This window comes from Ustilago hordei, assembly GCF_900519145.1.
Source record: "Ustilago hordei strain Uho2 genome assembly, contig: UHO2_contig_18, whole genome shotgun sequence".
Classification (NCBI taxonomy): Eukaryota; Fungi; Basidiomycota; class Ustilaginomycetes; order Ustilaginales; family Ustilaginaceae; genus Ustilago; species Ustilago hordei.
Genome location: NW_024545264.1, coordinates 438233 through 462344, shown reverse-complemented (window position 1 = coordinate 462344; position 24112 = coordinate 438233). Strand labels below are relative to the sequence as shown.

Below are 24112 nucleotides of genomic sequence, written 5' to 3'. Positions count from 1 at the left end.
TAAATGAGCATTTAGATAAATGTAGAAGAAAATCCAGCACACCACTCCAGGACATCCCAGTACCAGAGATGACAGCAAGCATAGCCAAGTGGAAGGAATACCCACAAATCATTGGCAAACTCCTATGGCTTTCAAATGGAACATGTCTGGACATCAGCCAAGCTGTGGGTGTCCTTGCACACTACATGATGCAACCATCGAAGGAACATTACAATGCAGCACAGAGAGTGCTCCAATATTTGGACTGCACCCAGGATGTCCACTTGCAATATGGTAGCAACAAGCAACAAGATTTTCTGGTGGCACATAGCAATGCAAATTGGGCAAGTGATGCCACGGCACAATGTAAGAGCTTGTCAGGGTCAGCAGTTTTCATACACAGAAACCTGGTAGCATGGAAGTTGGCACTACAGCACTGCACTGCCTTATTGGCAGTAGAAGCAGAATTCGTGGCAGCAACTGAGGCCACACAAGAAATTCTCTTCTTTGGGCACCTCTTCAAGGCCATTGGGGTTGATGTTGGTATCCCCATAATTTTCTCAGATAACACAGGCACCATCCAGGTAAGCAAAGACCCCACACAACATTGGAAGTTGAAGCACATCGACACCAAATACCATTTTATAAGAGACAATGTACAAGATGGAAAGGTCAAAATCAAGTACATCAGCACTGAAGATAACTTAGCAGACATCTTTACCAAACCAGTAGGCAAGGAGGCATTGCGACATGCATGACAAGGGTTAGGACTGACACCACAGCAAGGTACAGTGGCTCAGCAGCCTACTGCCTTGCTGCTGAGGGAGACAGTTGAGGGAGACATGTCGGCACTCCAACAGAATTCACAGAGTCCATGGAGCATTATGGAGCCTGTGGAAGATAAGTGAGTCATTGATGAGGCAAAGACACATATAGGTGGTAACACATGTGGGATGCATAAGCATTGTCACACTAACACACAGGAAGTGACAATGCAGGAGTGACACAAGGAGCAGCTCACCACAGGCTAGCACATGTGGAAGAGATTACCAAGCATATATATATATGACAATGTACATAGAAGCTAGTAGATAGAATAACAATAACAACATAACTGTACAAACAAAAATTCCTTAACTGGACGGCCACCAAACACCATCCTCCCCTCTCTCCCTTCTCTTCTTTCCACCACACTACATCTATCAAAGCCCTTCTCCTTGCCAATCATGTCTGAGATCGATCTCTCCAGTCTCCCCCCGCAGTTTGCCCAGGCGGTGGATGCGATCCGTTCGAGGGTTCCGGCTGAATTAGCTGCTCCTAAATGGGGTATTATTTGGTAGGTTCTCCCCCCCCCTCTTCCCCCCTCTTCCCCGTCCTCGGGTTCAAGCCATACTAATCGCCACACTCTTTGTTTGCTTGCAGTGGATCCGGGTTGTCAGATCTAGCCTCCTCGCTGGAGCAAGCTGTACACGTGCCTTATTCCTCCATCCCTGGGTTTGCGGAATCCTCGGTGGAAGGCCACCAATCGCGGCTTGCATTTGGATATATCACCTCCTCTCGCTCTGACTCGTGTGCTTCTTCTGCTGCTGTTCCCTCGATCCGGGTGCCTGTAGTAGCATGTCTTGGACGCTTTCACACATACGAAGGGCACTCCTCCAACACATGCGTGTTTCCCACACGCGTATTCCGCCTCCTCGGTGTCACCCACCTCATCATCACCAACGCTGCTGGAGGACTGACAGACGATCTATCAATCGGCACGATCATGGCCATACACGACCATCTCTCCCTACCAACACTAACTTCAATGAACCCACTCATCGGACGGAACTACGCCTCTCTCGGACCACGATTCCCTGCACTCTCCAACGCCTACGATCTCAACCTTCAACTCTCACTCTACCGAGCAGCAAACCAACTCGGACTAAGCACACTACTAGCCTCTGGAACATACGCCTATGTTCTAGGACCGTCGTACGAAAGCCGAGCTGAAGCCAACTTTCTGAAAAACGCAGGCGCAAATGCTGTAGGCATGTCAACTGTACCCGAAGTCATCACAGCCACTCATATAGGCATGAAAGTTCTAGCCATCAGTTTAATTACTAACAAAGTAATCCTCAACCCTCCATTCAATCTACAACAACTCTTGCTGGACGAAGCAAAAGATAAGGGCAATGAAAAGGCAGAAGCAAAAATCCAAAACATCATCCACCAAAACATCTCTCAAGCCGCAAACCACAACGAAGTACTCACGATCAGCAAACTTAGAGCACAAGATATGCGCAGACTCGTCAGCCAGGTCATACTCACCACGCAGGTGTGAATAGAATGAGAAAATGTATATGTGTTTCAAGCTACATATTCGAATCACTCGAGTTAGAAGGTAATCCAAAAAAAAAAAAGAAAAAAAAAACAGCCGCAAACCCGAAGTATGTATGTACGTGCGTAGTGAGGGAAGAAGACCATAGACGAGACGAGAAAGAGAAAGCAAAAGACTGTTAGTCTCTCTAGGACCCAACGTCAGTCGAAGCAGTTGGTAAGAGAGTAGCTGTGGTAAGATTTGATCGAGCCTTGACCGTTGCTGGTGCTGGTGCTGTTAGGGCTGGATTGCCGATCGGATCTGCTTTGGCCTCTTGCCCTGCGTTTGCAGCGTCGAGCTGTTTCAGTTGTGCAATGGCCTTGGTGAAAAAGGTAGCAGCACCGGGTGTAGCAATCCCGCCTGCACTCTCCACCTTTTCCAAGGATTCGATCTGTTGATCTCTCACTCTATCCTGCCATTTTTGCAACTTGCTCGTCTCATGTACCGGGAAACCAAAAATCCGAGGTCTGTATCTTTCCACCTTGGCCGCTGCAGCAGCGGTTGAGTTTGCTGGTGTTCCACTTGCGCCACCTGCATTTGCATTTGCATTTGCATTTGCATTTGCATTTGCTACTGCTGCCACCGCACCAGCTGCTGGTAAAGAAGAAGCATTCGCCGCTCCACCAACACCAGCTGCTCCAGTGGCTGCGGTGGGGAGACAAGAGAGGATGGAATCGTCGACATCGACATGTTCCTGGGTCCTGTCGGATCGATGTTGAGTTGCACTTAACAAGAACGGAGATTGACTTGACGGCGATTTGCAAGGTAGGAGGTGGGGATAGACGATGAAAAGCATATGGGGGAAAGTGCTTCCAAAAAAGGCACCATCGATTGTTCCATGCCTGCTGCTTTTAGGCGAGTAAATATCCTCGCATCGAGGACAAAACAACTTGACCGCTTTCTGAAACGGGTTATCGCTCAAGCCTACGGGCAAGAGAGGTTGTTGATAGCAAAGCACACGAGGACATCGACCGAAATCAGCCCTCTTGTACTTTTCCAACATCTTGGCCAAGCCTCGTGTGGTGATGACATAACGAGCATGTACCAATCCGTAGAGGAGTTTAGCCTGAGCTTCTACCGAATCACGGATCGAGTCGGAAAGATCATCTTCGAGGGAATCCGTGATGAGATCGAGTGCTTGTGGATAGTGTTGAACTTCTGCGTTGAGACCGGTGAGATTGAAACGATCGAGGATATAGTCTTCGTCGACTTCGCAAAAGTACTCGTTGCCTTTGGTGGAGAGGAACCAGGTGACCCAAGAGTTGGCGGCGTAATCGCTCGATCCTTCCGTCAGATCGTCCACTGTGGCAGTGCAAACGGTGGGCATACTGTCAATATCGTAGCAGTGGCGAGATGGAGATGGCAAGCGTAAGTCGGTTGGGTTACAAGATACTTACTCATCTTGGCGGAGGATGCTGTACAGGGATGGGGAGGAGGGGGGAGATGCCTGATCTCTGGAGTCGATGAGGCGATGCACTGCTATTGCTCTGCCCAAGTGCTGGTGCGGAAGAGCCGAGAGTGCTGAGTCGAGGTGGTGCGGAAAGATGACTGTTTGATCGGAAGCTGGTCCGAATGTCGGCACGAGGCTGTGCTGTTTTAAATGTGATGTCTTTTAAATGTGATGTCTTTTAAATGTGATGTCTTTTAAAAGGGCTGACTTTTGAAAGGGCTGTGTTTGAAATGTGATGTGTTTGAAATGTGCTCTTTTAAGAGCTTCTGCTGATATGGTATCGGATGATGCCGACGATGCAAAAAGCTCAGCCGAATCGCAGGCAGCGGTCCAGAGTCAAGAGTCCAAGTCGATGCTGTCGATGCCGTTCAAGGTGCTCGTCGAGAGTCGCAATGCGCTGCGCCAAGAGTGTCCAAGCCTGAAAGACCAGCCGTCGGAATGTGGCAAATAGGAGATGGTGAAAGGAGATGGTGAAAGGAGATGGTGTAGCAATGATCTAGCAATGATCTAGTAATCTGGATTTTGCTTAGACCAAGGCCCGTGTCTGAGTGAGAGAGCTGCTGCACAATCCGGGTCCGGGAAGGCGCTTCCCGTCGAGAAATGTGAAGAAAAATCATCGTGATCAGACGAGGAGAGAGCGGCTTCTCCTCAATAAAGATGGGAGATCGAAAGGCGATCTAACAACCCGCATCTTTGACCGGCAAAGTTCCTTTTGCAAGCTGCACCCCAACATGCAACACGCTCCAAGGCCGACGGCGGATTGCGCGCAAGTGTTCTAAAAACGTCCCTCCAGCATCCCTCGATACGGAGCAGTTCGGAGATCCACTCTTCCGCCGTCTTTCTGCGATCGGGCCGAGGGCTTGCACGATCATCCTCAGCTAGCAAGCGGTGGTGCAGCAAAGCGATGGTGCACTTGCAAGGCCAGACAAAGACGGCTCTCCCGACTTGTGTTTGCAGTCAGATCGGGCTGATATCGGCATCTATCGGACCACACCGTGTGGGAGAGGAGATTCAACTTGTTTATCGCCTTAGGGGGTATCAAAGTTTTTGCAATTTTAAAAGTGCGGGTTTTTTCGAGAGCACATTTTTTGAGGGAATTTGAACCCCCCCCCCCCCCCAAGGAAAAGCAGGTTTCCAAAAACACAATGAAATCATATGACTGATAAAATACATAACCTAACAGTGGTCATGTTACTTGTTGCTCTCATTGCTATTACCCATTGCTTGCTTATATCTTGCTTTCCTCTTCACACAATGCACTCAATGTAATGTTTCATATGGTGGTGAGAAGAATTGTATTGAACAGAAGAAGAGAGAGTGCCTGTCAGATTGAGAATGGTTGTGTCAAGACTTGCTCCTGTCTCCAAGCTGATGTGCTTTGAGTCATGGCAATGTAGTCCACAGTAGTCCTCTCATGATGTTGAGACAATGCAGTAGTGTCTTCCTCATTGCACCCAGTGGATCTGAACAGTGCCTGGAACAAACCCTCTCAAAGATCATGTGCAGCAGAACTTCAAAGTCTTGACACTGCATACTGTGACATTCCTTGTGTTGCAGTGGCAAGATCCAGTTTGTATTCCTGCTGATTTGTGCATCTTGTCCTCCTGAGCTCTTGTGTATCACTGGCATCAAGTTGGAGGCTTTGAACAACCTCACTCACCTCATCCTCAGAGAAAGAGGGCAACAGCAGGTCAGCAATATCAGCAGGACAGTCATATTGACTTGCAAAGGTGTGGGCAACAATGCAGGCTTGGATCATCTTGGCAGCAGTGATGCAGTCCTTGAAATGGTAGATGTTACCACAATAGCCTGTAAGGCACTGGAAGCAGTTCTTCAGGTATGCAATGGCATGTTTGACTCATACTTGGACTTGAGAGAGCATGTAGTTGAAGTGTTGAAGGTCTCAACTCTTGTTGGCAGCAATGTGAGAGAATGGTCCAACTGTGAAGGCAGAATGGCCATATCCACCATCAACCCAGATGAACTCACCTTCATCAAGGTACAGGCAAGGCTTCTTCAGGATGTTGCTGCCTGAGGCCCAAACCTTTGAATCCTGAATGCTGCCAGGCTGTCCAACAACTGATTTGACAATCTGCAGTGAGTGTGGCAGGATCACCAGCACTACATTGATGCTGTGGAAGCCTTTGTAGCAGAAGTGCTCTCAACTGAGCACTCCTGGCTTCCAGGCAAGAGGGATGTGTGTGTCATCCACCACAAGCCAGCCCTTACCCCACTCTTCAACCCCAGTTGTATTGCGCACCCAGGCAGAAGCATGTTATCTCTCTCCCTCTGAAGCAAACTGCATGACCTTGTTGTTTAGCTCAAGGAGGCCAGCGACTGTGTGATTGGTGTATCCAACAATGCTCCCAACACTGCAACCACATTGCAAAGCAGCATCACATTCACCACCTCCATTTCCAGAATGGCTGAGTCTGTACAGAGCCACTGAAAGAATCTCTTGCACTTTGTTGAGAGACATCACACCTGAGCTGCTGTAGTTCCACTGGAAAGCCTCTGTTTGCTGGAGTCAGATGGCAAGATTGTTGAATGCTTCAGGTGACATATGAACAAGTCCACAATACATCCTATGATTGCTTGATTCATACCTGTTGAGAAGGTGGATAAGCTTATCAGCATGGCCAAGAGGAGTGTAACATGTGATTGTGTACCTTTGCTTGCATATGAAAGTGTACAAGCAGACAAGGTGTTGTGAGAGTGGAATTGGGTCACCATCATTGTCCAAGTTGTCAATGTCAGTGCTGCAGGAGTGCTGCACTCTGTCAGTGTTTTGGATGACCTCTGCAGGTATAGAGAGCTCAAGAGTGTGGACAATGTCATTGAGAATTACTTGCTTGTCACTGTAGTGCACCATGGCTGGAAGGAGGAAGGGAGTTGGAGAGGGAGCATGGAGAGGGGGGATAGAGAGGGGGGATGGAGAGGGGGGATGGCAGCAAGAGCAATGCTGAAAGGTTGCAGAGTGGAGTGGTGGTAGTAATGGAAGAGGTGTGAGAGTGAAATTTTTTGTTTAAATGCTTTTGAGCTCATTATGTGACTGTGCTGTGCATCATTTTTATTCACCTCATACTTGCACTCTACAGAAAAACACTCAGAAATGACTTTGCATTGAGACTGGATGATAGTACATGTAATGCTACAAGACAGGAAGATTGAATGAAGAGTCCGTGTTGTTGTTGTTGCTGGTGTTCTGACAAGCATCCTGTTCAACACTGGCCTGAGAAGCAAGGAGGTGCACCATCTCCATCACCATTTCATGATCACATGTGCAAACACATTCATTGCACTCTTTCTCCTCCCTCTCGTGATGCAGGTGCATCTCCTTGTGCTTGGTATGCTCAGCCTCCAGTATTTTCTCGTGTCTGGTGCATTCCTGTTCAAGCTGCAGGCAGATCTGAAGGGTATCAATGGAAGAATGATAGAAAGCTTCAGCAAGTGTGTTGTGCTTGTGATCAAGGGCACCTCGCTTGCACTTGGTGCTGGGAGAGAGCTGGGCTGAAGATTGAGAAGAGGTGGAATCAGAGACATCCAAACCACCAGCAGTGGAGGAAGGTGGTCAAGCCTGCAAAGGTGGAGGCAAAGGTGTGTTAAAGATGTCATCATCACCAGTGCCAGCAAAGGATACACCAGAAGTGGATGCAACAGCAGCCGGGGGGTTGGTGGGTTTGATCAAGTTGAGAATAGGAGGCAAACCATGGCCATGAGCACTGTGATTGTACAGCTCGCTGCCACAAATATCCATGGGTATGTCAGCTGAGCCATTCAAAGGCATGTCAGGCTCATCATTGCTGGTGAAGTCAAGACTGGGAGTTGTGATAAGTGCTGCAGGATCAGCATTGAATCAGCCATTCATCATCTCATGCATCCTTTCAAACCAAGCATACTTTGTTGACAGGGCAATGCGAGATATGTAGGACTGTTTAAAATCAAAAGTATGAATCAGCATCCAAGCATACTATTGCAAGCAACAAAGATCACCAAAACTTACCAGGTTGGATGCATCCATGTCCTCCAGCAGTGTACCAGCTCCAGTGAGTGAAAGCTTCTTCTTCTCCCTGTAGTATGTCTCTAGCAGCCACCTCAGCTTGGACTTGATGTGATTGGGATCAACAGATGCACCTGGGAAAATCATCTTGGAGATATCCCAAAAAATGGGATGTTTGCAAAGTTTGAGGGCTGGATCGCTCTCAGCCAATTCTCGAGATGGCAGCAGAGTGTGCTGGTAGGAGTTGTTGTTGTAGAGGATCATGACAAGGTGAAGAAGATTGGCACCTGACCATGTCAAGTTCTTCTTGCCTGTGGCAGATCTAGAGGCTCGAGTTGGACAGGAAGTGTGGATGTCAGGAGCACTTGTAGAACCAGATTGAGACAGCACAGGCACACTTTCAGTCTGAGTTGCTGAGCTTGTAGGTGTAGTGGACTGGCATAACAACTCTGCAGAGATGTCACAAGAATCATCAGTGGAGGAGGTCATGTTGAATGAGTGCAAGGAAGAGGGAGTGAGCAAAAGTGCAATGAGAGTGAGGAAAGGAGAGAAGATGTGGAGTGATAAAAAAACCGCATTTTCACAAATGTGCCTCCTGAGCTGCATTTTTGAAAACACGGTTTTTTTTTTTTCCCTTTGTGGAGCTTATGTAAGCTTTTGCGGTTTTTTTGAAAAATGCGCTCTTGAAAAAACCCGGGTTTTTAAAAATGCAAAAACTTTGATACCCCCTCTTGTTGGGAAGTTCAAGCAGAGAACAGCCGAGCAGCTTTGCACCCTTTCTTGAGGATATCGATTCCTGTCTTTTTTTCCAGCTAAACCGAAAAGAGTGGCTCGCGTTCTCTTTTTTTTTCTTTTTTTTTTTCTTTTTTTTTTCTTTTTTCTTTTTTCTTTTTTCTTTTTTCTTTTTTCTTTTTTTCTTTTCTTTTTCTATTTTTCCTTTTCCGTGCGTGTGTGTGTGTGTGTGTGTGCTGGTGCGTTGGAATCTTTTGCGTTCGGAGCACTGATCGGATCTTCTGTTGTTGGTCTTTGTCGTCCGTCTTTGTCGTTGTCGTTGTCCTCGTCGTCGTCGTTGCTCTAGACATTCATCCCTTACCTTGTCCCTCTCTCCCTCTCTCCACATCCTCCTCGTCTCCTACACCCTTCGTCGTCGTCATCCCTCGCAAAGATGGCCATCGCTCGTTCCGCTTGGACCTCCTTGGCCCGCGTTCAGGGCTCCAGCCTTCGTTCGCTCTCCACCTCGGCCGTCTCAAGGCAGCCTTCTCGTTTGCTCGCCGCCGCAGACAAGGCTTCCCCCCTCGCCTCCTCCTCGCGTCTCACCACCGATCCTGCCGCGCTTACCGCCTTCATCCCTTCCACCACCCGCAACGCTTCCTCCGATGCCAAGCCGCAAGAGATGACCGTTCGTGATGCATTGAACTCGGCCATGGAAGAAGAGATGCTCCGTGATGATAAAGTTTTTATCCTCGGTGAAGAGGTCGCTCGTTACAACGGTGCTTACAAGATCACCCGTGGTTTGCTCGACAAGTTTGGCGAGAAGCGTGTCATCGATACTCCCATCACCGAGTCTGGTTTTGCTGGTTTGGCTGTCGGCGCCGCTCTTTCTGGCTTGCGTCCCATCTGCGAGTTCATGACCTTCAACTTTGCCATGCAGGCAATTGACCAGATCATCAACTCGGGTGCCAAGACTTACTACATGTCCGGTGGTAATGTTCCTTGTCCTGTCGTTTTCCGTGGTCCCAACGGTGCTGCCGCCGGTGTAGGTGCTCAGCATTCCCAGGATTACGCCGCTTGGTACGGTCAGATTCCTGGCCTCAAGACCATCTCCCCTTGGTCTGCTGAGGATTGCCGTGGTTTGCTCAAGTCGGCTATTCGTGATCCCAACGCTGTCGTCTTTCTCGAAAACGAAATCCTCTACGGCCAGTCCTTCCCCATCTCCCAGGAAGCTCTCTCGGACGACTTTACAATCCCCATCGGCAAAGCCAAGATCGAACGTCCTGGCAAGGACATCACCATTGTCTCTCACTCCATCGGTATGAACTACGCCATGGAGGCTGCCGAAATCCTCAAGAACCAAGAAGGCGTAGAGGCAGAAGTCATCAACCTCCGAACCATCGCTCCTATGGATGTCGATACCATCATCGACTCGGTGAAAAAGACCAACCGTATCGTTACCGTGGAGAGCGGCTTCCCTCAGTTCTCCGTCGGAGCCGAGATCGCTGCGACTGTCAACGACTTTGCTTTCGACCACCTCGATGCTCCTGTCGAGCGTGTGACGGGTGCCGCTGTGCCTACGCCATACGCTCAGAACTTGGAGAAGCTCTCCTTCCCAGACACGGCCATCGTTGTTCGCGCTGCTAAGCGTGCTCTTTACAAGTAAAAGCGCATCCGTGCAAGAGCCCTTTGAGCTGAGCGGCAGCGTTAGTTGGAAGCAAGTTACCGTAGCTTTGAGAGCACCTTCTCTCTTTGCGCTCCAGCAGCTCAACAGATCTTACCTACCTTGTACCTTGTACCTTGTACCTCTATTTCATCTTTCTTTGCTTTTTTTCAGATGGTGTAAATCCATTCCTCATTGCTGCCTATGCACACTCTGTCTGGTGTCTATGCCTCAATATCTCCACATCCCTCTTTGCGCACCACTTCTCATCGATGTCATGCTGATCGACTGGAGGAATGAGTGTGCGGGAGGGGAAAGCCTGTGATCCAACTTTGTTAGCTCATGTCGGTAGTAACAGAGTGGGAAATTCGGATTTGCTTCTCGTGCGAGAAGTTGGCGCGAATCGGAGATGTCAAGTTGGCCGCATTTGGAAAGAGAGTGAGAATATCGGCCCGATTTGAGTGTCTGTCGCTTGGAATGCAAGAGACACGCGCGTTTGGCATGCAACTGACACCTTGGCTTCTTGTCCACCAACCATCATTCGAGACCTCAGCTACTCAACGACCACCGCTCGCCACCAGACAGCTCTGTCGACGCTACTGGAAAAAAGAAAAGCCAGCATCTACCGCCCTTGCCCCGCCTCGCCTCGCAATCGCATCGCATCGCATCGCATCGCATTGCATCGCATCGGACTGATCACAGGATATCGCTCATCACCGGCAACAAGCAACGACGTTGAAACAAGGAGGCAACAAATTCCATAGCAGATCCCAGGCTGACATCGCTATATAACAGCTAATAGCTCGCAATGTCGAACGCACCAGGAGCAAGCACAGCCGAGTTCGGCCAGCCATTGAGAAAGTTCAAGGTAAGAGCACCCACCGCGATCAGCCGTTGAAACTCACTTTGCTTCTTCTTGCTCTGACACCAACCTTGCTTTCGACGGTATCATTATTCACTCTCCTCGCCATCTCAGCTGGTCTTCTTAGGCGAGCAATCGGTTGGCAAAACCTCACTCATCACACGCTTCATGTACGACACATTCGACAACACCTACCAAGCGACCATCGGCATCGATTTCCTCTCCAAAACCATGTATCTCGAAGACAGAACCGTCAGATTGCAGCTCTGGGATACAGCAGGACAGGAGCGATTCCGATCCTTGATCCCATCCTATATTCGAGATTCCTCTGTTGCTGTGGTGGTTTATGATATCACCAGTAAGTTCGATTCCCGTTTACCGCTCGTAAGGATGAACTTACACTCTTCTTCTTGCCACTTGTTCTTGCCACTTGTGCTTGCAGACCGAGCATCATTCCAAAACACCTCAAAATGGGTCGACGATGTGCGAGCAGAGCGTGGCAACGATGTGATTATCGTCTTGGTTGGTAACAAGACTGATTTGAGCGATAAGAGGTACGTCCCCACCAACACCCTTTCTCTATATATATGATTGCATCTGTACAGCAGCACCACTAACACTCGAACTTGATGTCCTGGCTACCGCTGGAATGATAGACAAGTTACAACGGACGAAGCAGAAAAGAAAGCTCAGGAATTCAACGTCATGTTCATCGAAACTTCGGCCAAAGCGGGACATAATGTCAAGGTCTTATTCAAAAAGATCGCCCAAGCGTTGCCAGGGATGGATAAGGATTCGGATGTTGCCAATGCTGGCCCTACTGCCAACAAGAGTAAGTCTCCACTGCCAATCTCGCCTGATACTTTGCATTCACCAAGGCAGCACAAGGAGCTGATGCCTTTTTTCAATCTCTCACTTGTGCCTTGCCTAGATATCGACGTAACCGCGCCACCAGCACAAACGACAATGCATGACGGATCGTCTTGCAAGTGCTGATCTCCACCGCCGCTTTCCATGCAGTATTTAACAAGCAAGCAGTCACTTGTTTCTCCGCGATACATAGCAGCTTGCCCAAGACTTGCGACCATCGTCTTGTGGCTGTTGTCTTGTGGCTGTTGTCTTGTGGCTGTTGTCTTGTGGCTCTCGTGGATCTGTCTAATCATTCCTTGGTTTGAGTCTAGAGTCGATAAACGATTTCGTGTCACCTCGATGCAACAGCTTGTGTGGGTCTGGTGTGAGATTGGAGCGTTGTGCTTCTTCGCACTTGTTCTGAATCCGTTACCCTGAATTCGTTACCCTGAATCCGTTACCCCTGACTACTTTTTCGAGGTCCACTTTCACGCCTTTTTTTTTTTTTTTTTTTTTTTCTTTTTTTTTTTTCTTTTTTTTTTTCTTTTTTTTTTTCTTTTTTTTTTTCTTTTTTTTTTCTTTTTTTTTCTTTTTTTTCACGCCTTTTTTTTTCACGCTTTTCTTTTAAATTCAGTTTGTTGGCCCGTTCGCACTTTCTCCGCATTCTCAATTCTCACCTGCCACAAGGATTCAGCTCAACAGGATCATCATCTTCTCTACCATCATCTTCTCTACCATCATCTCCTCTACCATCTTCTCCTCTACCATCATTCATCTCGCACCATGGACAGCCTCGATCTGCCTACCCACCAGCTCATCCTGGATGACTTGGCTCTCAACCTCGCCCAGGACATTGCCAACATCCCTTCGGCTCGCTCTCGTGTTCGATCTCTTTTCGATCAGCGTGCTACCACTAGCAGAGTCACGACTGGATCCAAGCTTTTCCTCTCCGCCTCGGCTGCTCGTACCCAGATCAGTCTTGCGCTCTTTGCTTCGTCGATCTCTTCGGCTTCTTACGACACCACCGACATCAAGAACGATGAGCATCTTGTCCCTGTCCTTGATGACCTCGAGCAGCTCATCCGTCAACTTACGCTGATCGACTTTGATCAGCAGACCAGCTGCACTGCTCATCCTCTGCCTGACCAGCTCGCCTATGCGCTCGTTTCCAGCTTCTTGCAGGTCTCGATCAATGCTCCTCATCACCGTGCTCGTTGTGTGCATGCCCTCTTCGATCTCGCTGCCAAGCTAGGCGATGCGCTCCGTGCTACCTCGGGCGATGCTCACACTCTGGTCGTCAAGCTCGTCCCGCTTTTCAACGGTTTGTACAGGGCTATTGCCAACACTTCCTTTGGTTGGAAGCTCCACGAATTCGCTCGTCTTGCCGAGGTGCTCAACCCTATCTTGACCTCCTCCCAGACCGTGAGGAGGCTCAATGAGGCTCTGCTTCTTCTTGATGATCAGGCCACCATTCGTCAGCAAGCTGGTCGCGCTACCAGGCGTGCTCCCAAGGTGGCCGCTCTCCTCCCTACGGATGTCCAGTCCGAGGCTAGTGTCGATACCTTCTTCTCCGGCGATGAGGATGAGGATGGTGCCCATCTCATTCCTCCCGATGGTGGCTTCACTTTTGCTGATCGAAACACTGCAGGTGCTCAAGATGCTTTGGACTACCGCATCTCTTTGCTCGCTCGCTATCGTCAAGCTGGCGTGCCTCTCTCGGGTCACTACATCCTTCTCTCATCGATCCATATTCTCGAGACCACTCTCGCTCAGGCTCTTGCTTTGGCTGCTACTCCTTCTATCAAGCACTTTTCCGACTTCCAGAAGCTCGGTCTTGATCTCCACCCTATCAATCCCAGCCGTCAATCCCAGGCTGATCGATTCCATCTCGACTCCGCCGCCAACGAGGACGACGCTGAGCATCTCCACAGTCGTGCTGTATTGGCTTCTACTGCCGCTAAGAAGGCTTGGGAATCGCTGCTTCGCTTCTCGATCCAACCTGACTTTTCCAACTCGGCTACCACCACCACCAATGCTTCCACTGCCAACGGAAGCACTGTGGGTGGCCTCCTCGCTGCCGTCCCTCTCATCGGCACTGGCACCACCGACAAGTCGGCCGCTTTCGGCGACTCCTCCACTACCCACACCGCCGAATCTACCCTTCACGACCTCGAGGAAACCCTCTACGACGTCCTCCGTGCCAGCAACCGCAGCTTCCACGACATCCAACGCTTCCTCCTCAGCGAACGTCTCAAGAGCATCGAACTCTTCCCCGAGCTTCACCTGCCCGAGATTCTCGCTGAAAGTCTCAAACTCTCCGCCCTCTGCTCTGTCGCACGCAGCTTGGCTGGGGAGGACAAGAATGTCGATAACGACCTCTTTGTTCGCATCCGTTCTCTCCTCTCCGAAAACGCTCCCGTGTTGGAGCCTCGAGTTCAAGATGCGGCGCTACAAAGCGTAGGTGTGTTGGTGCGAAACAACTCCTCGTTGGCTCTGCCGATGACGAGGGTTTTGCGTCACTTTGTCACTTTGCCGTTGAGTATCTTTATGCCTAATCCACGTGCAGTTAGCTCGCCGGTGCTGTTGGCTGCCGCTCGCTGCTTGGCTTCCTGCGTTACGATTGCTCCGGGCGATGATTTGGTCGTTTCGACCATGTACAGTCTGCTTAATTACTTGGGCAGGGACACTCCAGGTGGGTTGGGCGTGGGAGGGGTTGCCGGAAGTGGCGTTTCCGTTCGCAGTGGTGCTTCTCGTGCCATCACCACGCGAGACACGGTCGATGGAATGCCCATGTCTGGCTCGCAAGCCAATATCTCCGCGAGATCGGAAGATCAGAGACGACTCATCAACCTTGGCACGATTACCGTTATCTCTCGTCTTGCACTTGAGGTGGGCAAACCCGACGTGACGGCATTGACCATTTCCATGTTGTTGCAACGTCTTCGTAATGCCGATGTCTCTGCTGAGGCTGCGATTTTGGATAATGTAGTGCCGCTGGCTCTTGCTGGTCCACGCAGCGCCTACATTGATGTGGTTAGAGCGTTGTCAGCTGTATCCCGAAGTGCCTTGACTGGAGGCGCAAACCGTCGTGCAGCAGTAGCAGTTGTGTCTGCTCAACTCAAACTCGCTCGTGGTCTTGGTCGTCTCGATGAGCGAGACGAACGAGACTCTTCCGCTGCAGATGAGAACCAAGCTTCGGGTGGGAGGAAGGAGATTTTCCTCATCGAGCTGCTTCAGCTTTTCGTTGAAAAGGGAATCCAACTCCAGACGGTCGCTTCTTCGCCCAAGAGTAGCGCAGAAGAGCTCGCCGAACTCAACACTGATCTCGCCACCCTTCTCCCCGCCATCGCTGCGCTGTTGGAGCACAAAGACATCCACCCAGAGGTGCAGCCTACAACAGAAATCGTCTCCTTGTTCCGTAACATGTGGTTCCTTTCCGTCCTTTTCGGTTTCGCTTCGCCCAAAAACTGCAGCAGTAACGTTGCAGCGGACGGATCTGCCACTGCTGCCCCCACTTCCGTAGCACAAGCTCAAGCTCAGATCGTGGGCAGATCACTCAGTTCGATCTCGCTCAAGACTCCTACGCTTGTGCCTGAAACTGCGCATAACTACCTCGAGAGCGATCTGGAGTACAACTCGGTACTCAAGCGAGACTTTTCCAACCAGACGCTCGATTCGCAGAGGAAAGCTTTGAGTGCTGTGATTGCCACGCATGCAAGCGATATTCGCTCGTTCAGCTATGCTCAGGTGACCTTCCTCTCGACGATCTACAATTTGGAGTGTCTGCGCTCCAGCATGGGTCGCCCCTCGATGGTGCTTTCCTACTTCACCAATGAAGGGCTGAACAGCAGCGCGCTGGTAGGCGCTATGCAGGCTATTGCAGATAAGGTGATTGAATCCTTCATCCGCCATCTCGGCTCGCAGGTCAGCAGGCACTCGCTTGATCCTCGTGTTTCGAACGAGGTTAAGAACCTTATGCTTGCATGCTGTCACCGGGTTGCCAAAGTTAGACAGGTCTCGCAGAGTATCCTCAACAAGCTTATCTACGCTCTTCCCTCATTGCTATGCGAGCAGGATGTGGTGACGACCATGCTCGAAATCCTCACCTTGCTCAGAGACGGATGCGAGGCAGAGTTCAAGGACGAATTCGCACCGGTGTATAGCTATACGTCCGACCGAGCTGGGATCTCGTTCGATCTTTCGGATTCCTACACGCAGAGGAACGAGATTCTGTCGCTGTTCTTGGCCAAGTCGAGGGAGTATCTTTCGCTGATTATGGGTTTGGCGCCACTGGAGGTGCAAGGTATTTTAGAGAGGTATCTGGCAACATTCGACGATTCCATTCTCCCCGACCGGAGCGAGCTGGGTAAGAGTATCGCACTCGAATATGCTCGAAGCATGCCCCTTTCCGCCCGTAAGGAACGTCTCCTCCCCGCACTCGGCGGTTGGAGATCAGACGCAACTAGCTCGTTCATCGGTAAACTTTCCGCCAAATCCACCTATCTCGGTGAAATGACGGGTATCCATCACGCCCTAAGCAAAGGCCTCATCGAACTCTCCAAGGACCCGAGCAACAACACATCTCCTTCCTCCGTTGCTGAGTGTCGCGAGCAACTCGCTGCACTCTCCAACAACGTTGGTGCCAAACGCAAAACCCTCCCTCTTGCCGAGCTCAGAAGATTACTCTACCGAACAGCAGCACTCATAGTTGCCCTTCCCAATCCAGACTACGAGTTGCTGCACTTGATCGTCTCGATCCCCATCCTCGTCTTGACACCGGAAGCCATCTCCACGGCGTGTTCCGTCTGGACATGGGTCATCGGAGCACGACCCGAGGTCGAGGCCAAGATCATGGTCGAACTCACCATCGGTTGGGCTTGCACGATTGTCAATCGTCGCGGCATCTTCTCCGCTTCCCTTACCGCTAAACATCCCTTCCTTCGCAAAACCGAAATGGGAGCATTCAATCGCGACGAGATCACAGCCGAACAGGAGCAGGCGACGAGGCTGTTTACTCCGCATTTGACGCTCGTCCATCTGATCGCGAGCAGGTTCGAGGCGTTGAGGTATAGAAATGCAAGCTTGGTGCTTACGTTGGCGAGGTTGGTTCAGTATACAGGTGCAGCGGTGGAGAGGATGAGTACTCATCCACTTGCCAGGGAGGTGAGGTTTAGCTTGTTGAATTTCGGGTTTAGGTTGATCCAGACTTGTCAATTGGAAGCCTTGGCGGAATATCAGTTGAGGGAAAGCTTGTATAGCTTGGCTTATGGTTGGTTTGAGGCGGCGCCGCAGTGGAGTTTCGGGGGGAATCGGCTTCAACTCAGCGCGGATATGCAGGTGTTGGCTGAGACGTTGCAGTTGTTACAGAAGGATACGATGAGAGCGGATCAACATGTTACCAGTTTCCCTGCCACTCTCTCCGCCGTTCGCATGCCCCGTGGTTTGACGCTGCAAGATGCCATCAAGTCGTTCGAAGAGAAGAAAAAGGTGTTGCAGCTGCTCATCGAAAACGAATACTCTCGGCTCTCGGTCTGGGCTAACCCGCTAAACACCCCCACTCGTGGATCTGACTTCACTGGATCCCTCACCAAGTCTCTCACCGAAACCTCCTGGCCCTCAATGGTGCAGTCGGCATGGAAAATCAACCCTCTCATCGCCATCCAACTCGGCGTACGTTTCCCGCACCCTAAAACTCTCCATACCACCCTCGGCCATCTCGTCCGTTCTCAACCCTACAAAGTACTCTCCTCACCCACCTCTCTCAAATACCTTGTCGAAGACCATCTTCAACTGGCACTCCACGAAAACTCGGAGCTAAAATGGCTCCTCTACTGGTCACCTATCTCTCCCATCGAAGCAATCAACATCTTCCAACCAGAATACAACTCTCACCCCCTCCTCCTCCAATACGCTATGCGGTCGCTCGAACAACACCCGGTGGAACTTACATTCTTCTACGTTCCACAGGTAGTACAAGCTCTGAGAACAGACGCGTATGGCTACGTGGAACAATTCATATTGGAAACGTCAAAGATCTCACAGCTCTTCTGTCATCAGATCATTTGGAACATGAAAGCTAACTCGTATAAGGACGATAATGCACAGGTTGAGGATGCGATCAAGCCGATATTGGATCGTATGGTTTGCAATATCGTATCAGCTCTCTCGGGTAAGGCTAGGGACTTTTATGAGAGAGAGTTTGCGTTTTTTAACCAAGTCACTAGTATCTCAGGCAAACTTAAGCCCTATATTAAGAAGAGTAAGTCTGAGAAGAAGGCGAAGATCGATGAAGAAATGGCAAAGATCGATGTGGTCCCAGGAGTGTATCTTCCAAGTAATGCGGATGGGGTAGTTGTTGATGTTGATCGGAAATCTGGACGTCCGTTACAATCGCATGCTAAAGCACCTTTTATGGCTACCTTCAAGGTTCATAGGGAAGTCATTAGGCCAGGAGATGAGGGAGATGAAGATACACCAGCTCGAAAAACTCACATTGATGTATGGCAAGCAGCTATATTCAAAGTCGGTGATGATTGTCGTCAAGACCTACTTGCTCTGCAAGTAATAGCGATGTTCAAGAATATCTATACAACTATAGGCATGCATGTCTATCTAAACGCATACCGTGTCACTGCAACCGCTCCCGGTTGTGGAGTTATCGACGTAGTTCCCAACGCAACCAGTAGAGACGAAATGGGTAGAGCAAAAACCAACCATCTCCTTACCTTCTTCATCGACACTTACGGAAACATAGACTCAATACCCTTCCAAAATGCCAGGATGAACTTCATCCAAAGCATGGCCGCCTATTCCATAGTTTGCCATATCCTTCAAATAAGAGACCGACACAATGGAAATATGATGATCGACAAAGATGGCCATATCGTTCATATTGATTTCGGTTTCCTATTCGATATCGGTCCAGGTGGTATGCGATTCGAACCTTACTCCTTCAAGCTTAGCCATGAAATGATTGATCTCATGGGTGGTCCAGAGAGTCAAGGATTTAGATTGTTCGAACAATTAGTTGTAAAGGCTTTTTTGGCAGTTAGACCATGGTGTGACGAGATAGTAGATACGTGTAAACTTATGCTCGGTACTGAATTGCCGAGTTTTAAAGGGACCGCGACAATAGAAAGGTTGAGACAAAGGTTTAGGCCCGAGTTGGGAGAGAGAGAGGCAGCCGAGCATGCCAGGTGGTTGGTGAAGGATGCGTATGGCAATAAGAGGGCAGTGTTGTATGATAAATTGCAGGAGGTTACGAATGATATTCCTTTCGCTCGCTAAGCGGTGTTAGGGCTTGGGGGCGTTAATTGGTGATCACCCTTCCCATTTGGCTCAAGTTTGACAGGCATACTGCTGTACATCAAGAATACAAACATGCTTCTCGACTATATCAATCTACTAACGAATGTGCATCTTGGCATCTTCCGGCAACTGTACGTTTGCAATTCCTACAAAATGATAAAGGCAAGAAAGCACATAACCGAGAGAAAGGAAACGGGGGGGGGGAAAGGAAAGATCTGAAAAGGCACCAACTAGAATGTCCTTCTACAATGTGATATCAACTAAAGTATTTTACTGTGCTGCATTGTTCCAACCATAAGTCTGAAAGTCACCGCAAGGGTTTGGCAAACGGGCATACCAATCGCGAACATTGGCTCGCTTACCCGGATTAGGCATAGTGCCGGCGGCCAACATATCGACATAACTGTAGAGCTGCATCAAATTCTTCGACAGGGCCAGCACGGGATTCTGAGAAGAACTCGCTTTAAAGTTCCAAAAGATACTTCCCGCGGACCAAGCATAAGTTGCAAACTGCATCTCAAGGTAACTCTGCGCATAACTGTTTGAGTTTAAACTCTGAATCGCCGAGAACTCGCCCATAATGACGGGAACAGGGAATTGAGGACCGGCAGCGCCATACTCGCAAACCGAAGACTGAATCGCATCCGCTCCAGGCTCAGGTGTCTGGAACCAACCGGGATAAGGATGATCCTCATAAATGAGCATGTTCGGGTCTTTATCTTGAACAAAGGGTCTCCAAAGATTCATCTTTTCCAAGACGGTACCAGGAGCAAAACCATTATGGAAAGTCATTGGGATCTTGTACTTGAGACAGGTTTGGTAGCTTCTTTCGTAAAAGGATTGGGTGATTTGGAATCGGGTTGTGTTCAAACTCCAATCGTCACTAACGACCCGAGGTTCGTTGACGACGCCGATAGAGTTGACGATCGAGCTATAGGGGCTTGTTGTGGCCCATTGGACAACTTTTTCGACAAAAGTATCGGATCGAGCTTGGTTGGCTTGAGAGAACCACTGGATGTTGGTGGTGTTGTGTCCAGAAGATTGATCACCGTTTTGGGATCCAGGCATGGCGTGGAGATCGAGCATGACGTACATGCCACGGTTGTAGCACCATTGGAGCATCTTGTTGAGCTGGTCCATGTAGCCGGTGGTGACAAAAGGTTCCGGCGAGACGGTGGGGATGAAAGCCCAGAATGGGATAGGGATGCGGATAAGGTTGATACCAGCGTTCTCAAGAGTGTCCATATCAGCTTCGGTAACCCAAGAGTTTTGGTGATCGGCAAGAACCGAAGCGGCACGACTGCCAAGGTTCTGAGTGAAACGCCACTCATCCCAAGCATCAGGACCGCCGTTCTGAACCATCCAATCTTCAAGCTGCCATCGCTCCAAGACAAGCCAAGAGCCAAGACTGACACCGTAAGCCTTGGTGTTGGTGTCGGTCCAGTTCCATCGTCGGAAAGGAGTGATGGTGGGAGCTGCAGGGGCAGCCGAGGTAGTGCCGCTAGCACCATTGCCGTTGCCGTTGCCGTTGCCGTTGCTGTTGCTGTTGCCACTGTTATCGGAGGAGGAAGGAGTGTTGGAACCCGAGTTGTTAGCCTTGTTAGATGCTGCGGCCGAGAGGTTCTTGTCGTTGGACTTGGTAGCCTGGCTGACACCGACACCGGCAGCCACACCGATAATGATGAGGATGGCGAGCAGGATCAAACTGAAGAGAAGAGGTCTGCGCTTGATAAAGTTAGCAGGCTTGTTGGGTGCAAGACCACGTTCGAGACCGGCTGGGTTGGCTGGGTTGTAACCCTGACCACGACGACCTTGGTACTGGTGGAAAGAGCCAGCGGCGGCAGCAGCAGCAGCACCACCCTCCTTGTTGAAATAGTAAGTGCTGGAACGCTGGCCGGGAACGCCATCGGGAGCTGCGGGGAGAAGGGCCTGTGCCTGTGGGGTGGTGGCACCATCACGGTCGTGCTTTTCGGAATCGAGGGTCAAACCGCTCATGACCGAGTATCGACCAAAGGAGGCAGGAGTGCTCGGACGCAAGGTCTGAAACTCTGTGTACTCGCCAGGAGGCGAAAAGGTGGGGGACATGGGGTCCGGGCTGTAGTAGGCCGAATTAGGGGCCTGTGACGTTGGACGCGGCATTGTTGAGCTGCTATGCGTGTTGATTAAGATGGAGCAAAGGCGGGAGAGTATGTAGAGGAAGATGCTGTAGCTGTGCTATATATAATCCGTTGTTTTCCTTGAGAACGAGGGCGGGTGGAAGAGCAGAGGTGGTATATGGGTTCTTGAGCGTAGACTCTGTGTGGGTGATACGGGAGAGAGAGTTGTTGGAGGGAGAGAAAGGTGATGGAAGGGTGAAGAAAAGGTGATGGTGAGGAAAGGGATGGTGATGGTGATGGTGAAGAGAGAGAGAGGGGTAGAGAAGGAGGAGGAGGGGAAGGAGGATGAGGATGAGGATGAAGGGAAGCGAACGAGGAGGAGGGGGGAGTGAAAGATGGAGCGAGTGAAAAAGGCCAAGAGGCAATTCAACAGCCGACACAGTGACGAGAGAGAGGCAAAAGTCCTCGTGATGGTCTCAGAATCCAAGAAAAACAAAGTGATCAAGTGACCAAGTGACCAAGTGATCAAGTGACCAAGTGACCAAGTGACCAAGTGACCAAGTGACCAAATGACCAAGTGACCAAGTAAGTTGGTGATTTGCGGGAAAAGGGCAACAGGAACAGACACATCCTCGCAGTTCCGAAGCAAGGCGTCGTGGCTTGACTGTCGGATCACCCGCCTAGCGAACAAGACGACTTACGAGAATTAAAAAAAGAAAGAAAGAAAAAAAAGAAAAAGAAAAAGAAAAAAAAAAAGAAAAAAAAAAAGAAAGAAAAAAACATTGCAATTTCGAGGGTTTGCCAGTGCAATCGCACGGTCAAGGGCAGAGATGGAACAAGAGGCGGGGGATGCTTGGCCAAATCAACTGTAGCTACGTGCCTGGTTCGGTTCTCTTCATCTCGGGCTAGACTGGGGCCGAAGGTGTTGTGCTTCTAATGAAATCAGACAGTCACCTGAGCTCATGATTTTAGAGTTGATATTCCAACAGAGTTCCGTGCGAAAAGGAAGGAAGAAAAGGAAGGCAGAATACCACACAATACCCGATCTGGCAATCGACGTCGGACGTTCCAGAAAAGAAAACCTCAACAACCCAATTTACTAACCCAATTTACTAATCCAAATTACTAACCCAAATTACTAATCCAAATTACTAATCCAAATTACTAATCCAAATTACTAATTACTGTTTACTAATTACTGTTTACTGTATTCCTTCCATTCCTGCTTCGGCAGAAATCAGCGACAGCCGACAGCCACCCGACCGCGTTCGGCAGCTCAAGCTCAAGCTCAAGCAGAAGCACACTTTACACAAGTGCTTGGCACCTCTCCACGCCCACGCCACCTTTGATGCTCGGAGCCTTTCTTTTTCTCGAGATCTGGCAATGTTAGAGTTGCAAAGGTCACATTTAGTCGCCCCGAAAGCAAGTGGAGGCTGCACGGACCCTTGCTTTCTTGCTCCACTCTTTCTGATCCAGCTTCACGCTATAATTCCTTGCTACCCTTCCTTCCTACTCATACCACCTCCCCCTCCTCTTACTCTTGACCATAATGACAACCCAAGCCTGGACAGATCGCTACTACCACATCGACCGAATCCTCAACGCTCCCGGCCCTCTCACCGATCAAGCCTTCCGTCCTGGCTCCCCCACTAAAAGCTTTCTTCGCGACCAATCCAAAATCCTCGTCATCGGTGCCGGAGGTCTCGGATGCGAAATCCTTTCCAACCTAGCTCTCTCCGGTTTCTCTGACATAGACATCATCGATATGGACACAATCGACGTCTCCAACCTAAACCGTCAGTTCCTCTTCCGCCAGAAAGATGTCGGTCGATCAAAAGCTCACGTCGCAGCAGAATTCGTTCAACGCCGAGTCCCCAACATCCGCATCACCCCTTATCACGGCAAGATTCAGGACAAAGACCAACGCTACTATCTCCAATTCGACATAATCATCTGCGGTCTAGACTCGGTCGAAGCGAGACGATGGATCAATGCAACCTTGGTAAACATGGTCGACCAAGAGGATCCCGATTCGCTAAAACCTTTGATCGATGGTGGTACCGAAGGCTTCAAAGGTCAAGCCCGTGTCATCCTCCCCACCATCACCTCCTGCTACGAATGCAGTCTGGATATGTTGAACAAACAAACTACTTATCCAATCTGCACGCTTGCAAACACTCCTAGGTTGCCAGAGCATTGTATCGAATGGGCTTCCCTTCTCGAATGGCCTCGCCTTTTCGGCGAAAACAAGTTGGACAACGATGACCCAGATCATATCTCATGGCTCTACCAACAAGCTTCGACCCGCGCAACCCAATTCGGCATAACCGGAGTCTCCTGGAACTTGACCCAAGGAGTAGTCAAGAACATCATCCCAGCAATCGCTTCCACCAACGCCATCATCGCTGGCGCATGCGTCCTAGAAGCGTTCAAATTCGCCACGACTTCAGCTCCCTACCTGGACAACTACATGATGTTTACCGGAAACGACTCTGTCTACACATACACCTTCCAGCACGAGAAAAGACCGGATTGTCCAGTTTGCGGAGGTGAATCCCGAGAAATCCTCTTCACACAACACGATACAGTGCAAGACTTGATCGACAAGCTCGTCGAATCAAACGATCTACACATTAAAAAACCAAGCCTCTCCCTGCTCGGCAAACCATTGTACTATCAAGCACCGCAAGAGTTGGAGCAAGCTACAAGCCCCAATTTACCCAAAAGGTTGGGCGATCTTGTCCCACATGGCGCCCAAGTCGTAGTGACGGATGCTGGATTGCCTTTTACTTTGGCCATTGTGGTCAAGTTCGAGTAACGTGCAATGCTTGTTGG

At 49.9% G+C, this 24112-nt stretch overlaps 8 protein-coding genes across 8 annotated transcripts; 5 read left to right on the top strand and 3 right to left on the bottom strand.

Annotated features, from left to right (window-relative positions):
* Positions 1 to 1205: 1205 nt before the first annotated feature.
* UHO2_06408 (uncharacterized protein) lies at positions 1206 to 2302 on the top strand (the record flags this gene model as incomplete). Its single annotated transcript, XM_041556416.1, has 2 exons — positions 1206 to 1315; positions 1402 to 2302. The coding sequence occupies 2 exons, from the start codon at positions 1206 to 1208 to the stop codon at positions 2300 to 2302; spliced, it is 1011 nt and encodes a 336-aa protein (XP_041412350.1).
* A 184-nt stretch (positions 2303 to 2486) lies between these two features.
* UHO2_06407 (uncharacterized protein) lies at positions 2487 to 3665 on the bottom strand (the record flags this gene model as incomplete). The annotated part of the gene is made up of 1 exon (XM_041556415.1): positions 2487 to 3665. One exon carries the CDS (start codon positions 3663 to 3665, stop codon positions 2487 to 2489), a length of 1179 nt encoding a protein of 392 aa, XP_041412349.1.
* A 3274-nt stretch (positions 3666 to 6939) lies between these two features.
* UHO2_06406 (uncharacterized protein) lies at positions 6940 to 8277 on the bottom strand (the record flags this gene model as incomplete). Its single annotated transcript, XM_041556414.1, has 4 exons — positions 6940 to 7298; positions 7410 to 7606; positions 7688 to 7719; positions 7792 to 8277. The coding sequence occupies 4 exons, from the start codon at positions 8275 to 8277 to the stop codon at positions 6940 to 6942; spliced, it is 1074 nt and encodes a 357-aa protein (XP_041412348.1).
* A 676-nt stretch (positions 8278 to 8953) lies between these two features.
* On the top strand, positions 8954 to 10165 carry UHO2_06405 (putative PDB1 - pyruvate dehydrogenase (lipoamide) beta chain precursor; the record flags this gene model as incomplete). Its single annotated transcript, XM_041556413.1, has 1 exon — positions 8954 to 10165. One exon carries the CDS (start codon positions 8954 to 8956, stop codon positions 10163 to 10165), a length of 1212 nt encoding a protein of 403 aa, XP_041412347.1.
* An 805-nt stretch (positions 10166 to 10970) lies between these two features.
* UHO2_06404 (putative YPT6 - GTP-binding protein of the rab family) lies at positions 10971 to 12020 on the top strand (the record flags this gene model as incomplete). The annotated part of the gene is made up of 5 exons (XM_041556412.1): positions 10971 to 11030; positions 11139 to 11382; positions 11467 to 11578; positions 11681 to 11856; positions 11956 to 12020. The coding sequence occupies 5 exons, from the start codon at positions 10971 to 10973 to the stop codon at positions 12018 to 12020; spliced, it is 657 nt and encodes a 218-aa protein (XP_041412346.1).
* Positions 12021 to 12656: 636 nt separating this feature from the next.
* Positions 12657 to 19160, top strand: UHO2_06403 (uncharacterized protein; the record flags this gene model as incomplete). The annotated part of the gene is made up of 1 exon (XM_041556411.1): positions 12657 to 19160. The coding sequence occupies one exon, from the start codon at positions 12657 to 12659 to the stop codon at positions 19158 to 19160; it is 6504 nt and encodes a 2167-aa protein (XP_041412345.1).
* A 291-nt stretch (positions 19161 to 19451) lies between these two features.
* UHO2_06402 (uncharacterized protein) lies at positions 19452 to 21320 on the bottom strand (the record flags this gene model as incomplete). The annotated part of the gene is made up of 1 exon (XM_041556410.1): positions 19452 to 21320. The coding sequence occupies one exon, from the start codon at positions 21318 to 21320 to the stop codon at positions 19452 to 19454; it is 1869 nt and encodes a 622-aa protein (XP_041412344.1).
* A 1506-nt stretch (positions 21321 to 22826) lies between these two features.
* Positions 22827 to 24095, top strand: UHO2_06401 (uncharacterized protein; the record flags this gene model as incomplete). Its single annotated transcript, XM_041556409.1, has 1 exon — positions 22827 to 24095. The coding sequence occupies one exon, from the start codon at positions 22827 to 22829 to the stop codon at positions 24093 to 24095; it is 1269 nt and encodes a 422-aa protein (XP_041412343.1).
* Positions 24096 to 24112: the final 17 nt, after the last annotated feature.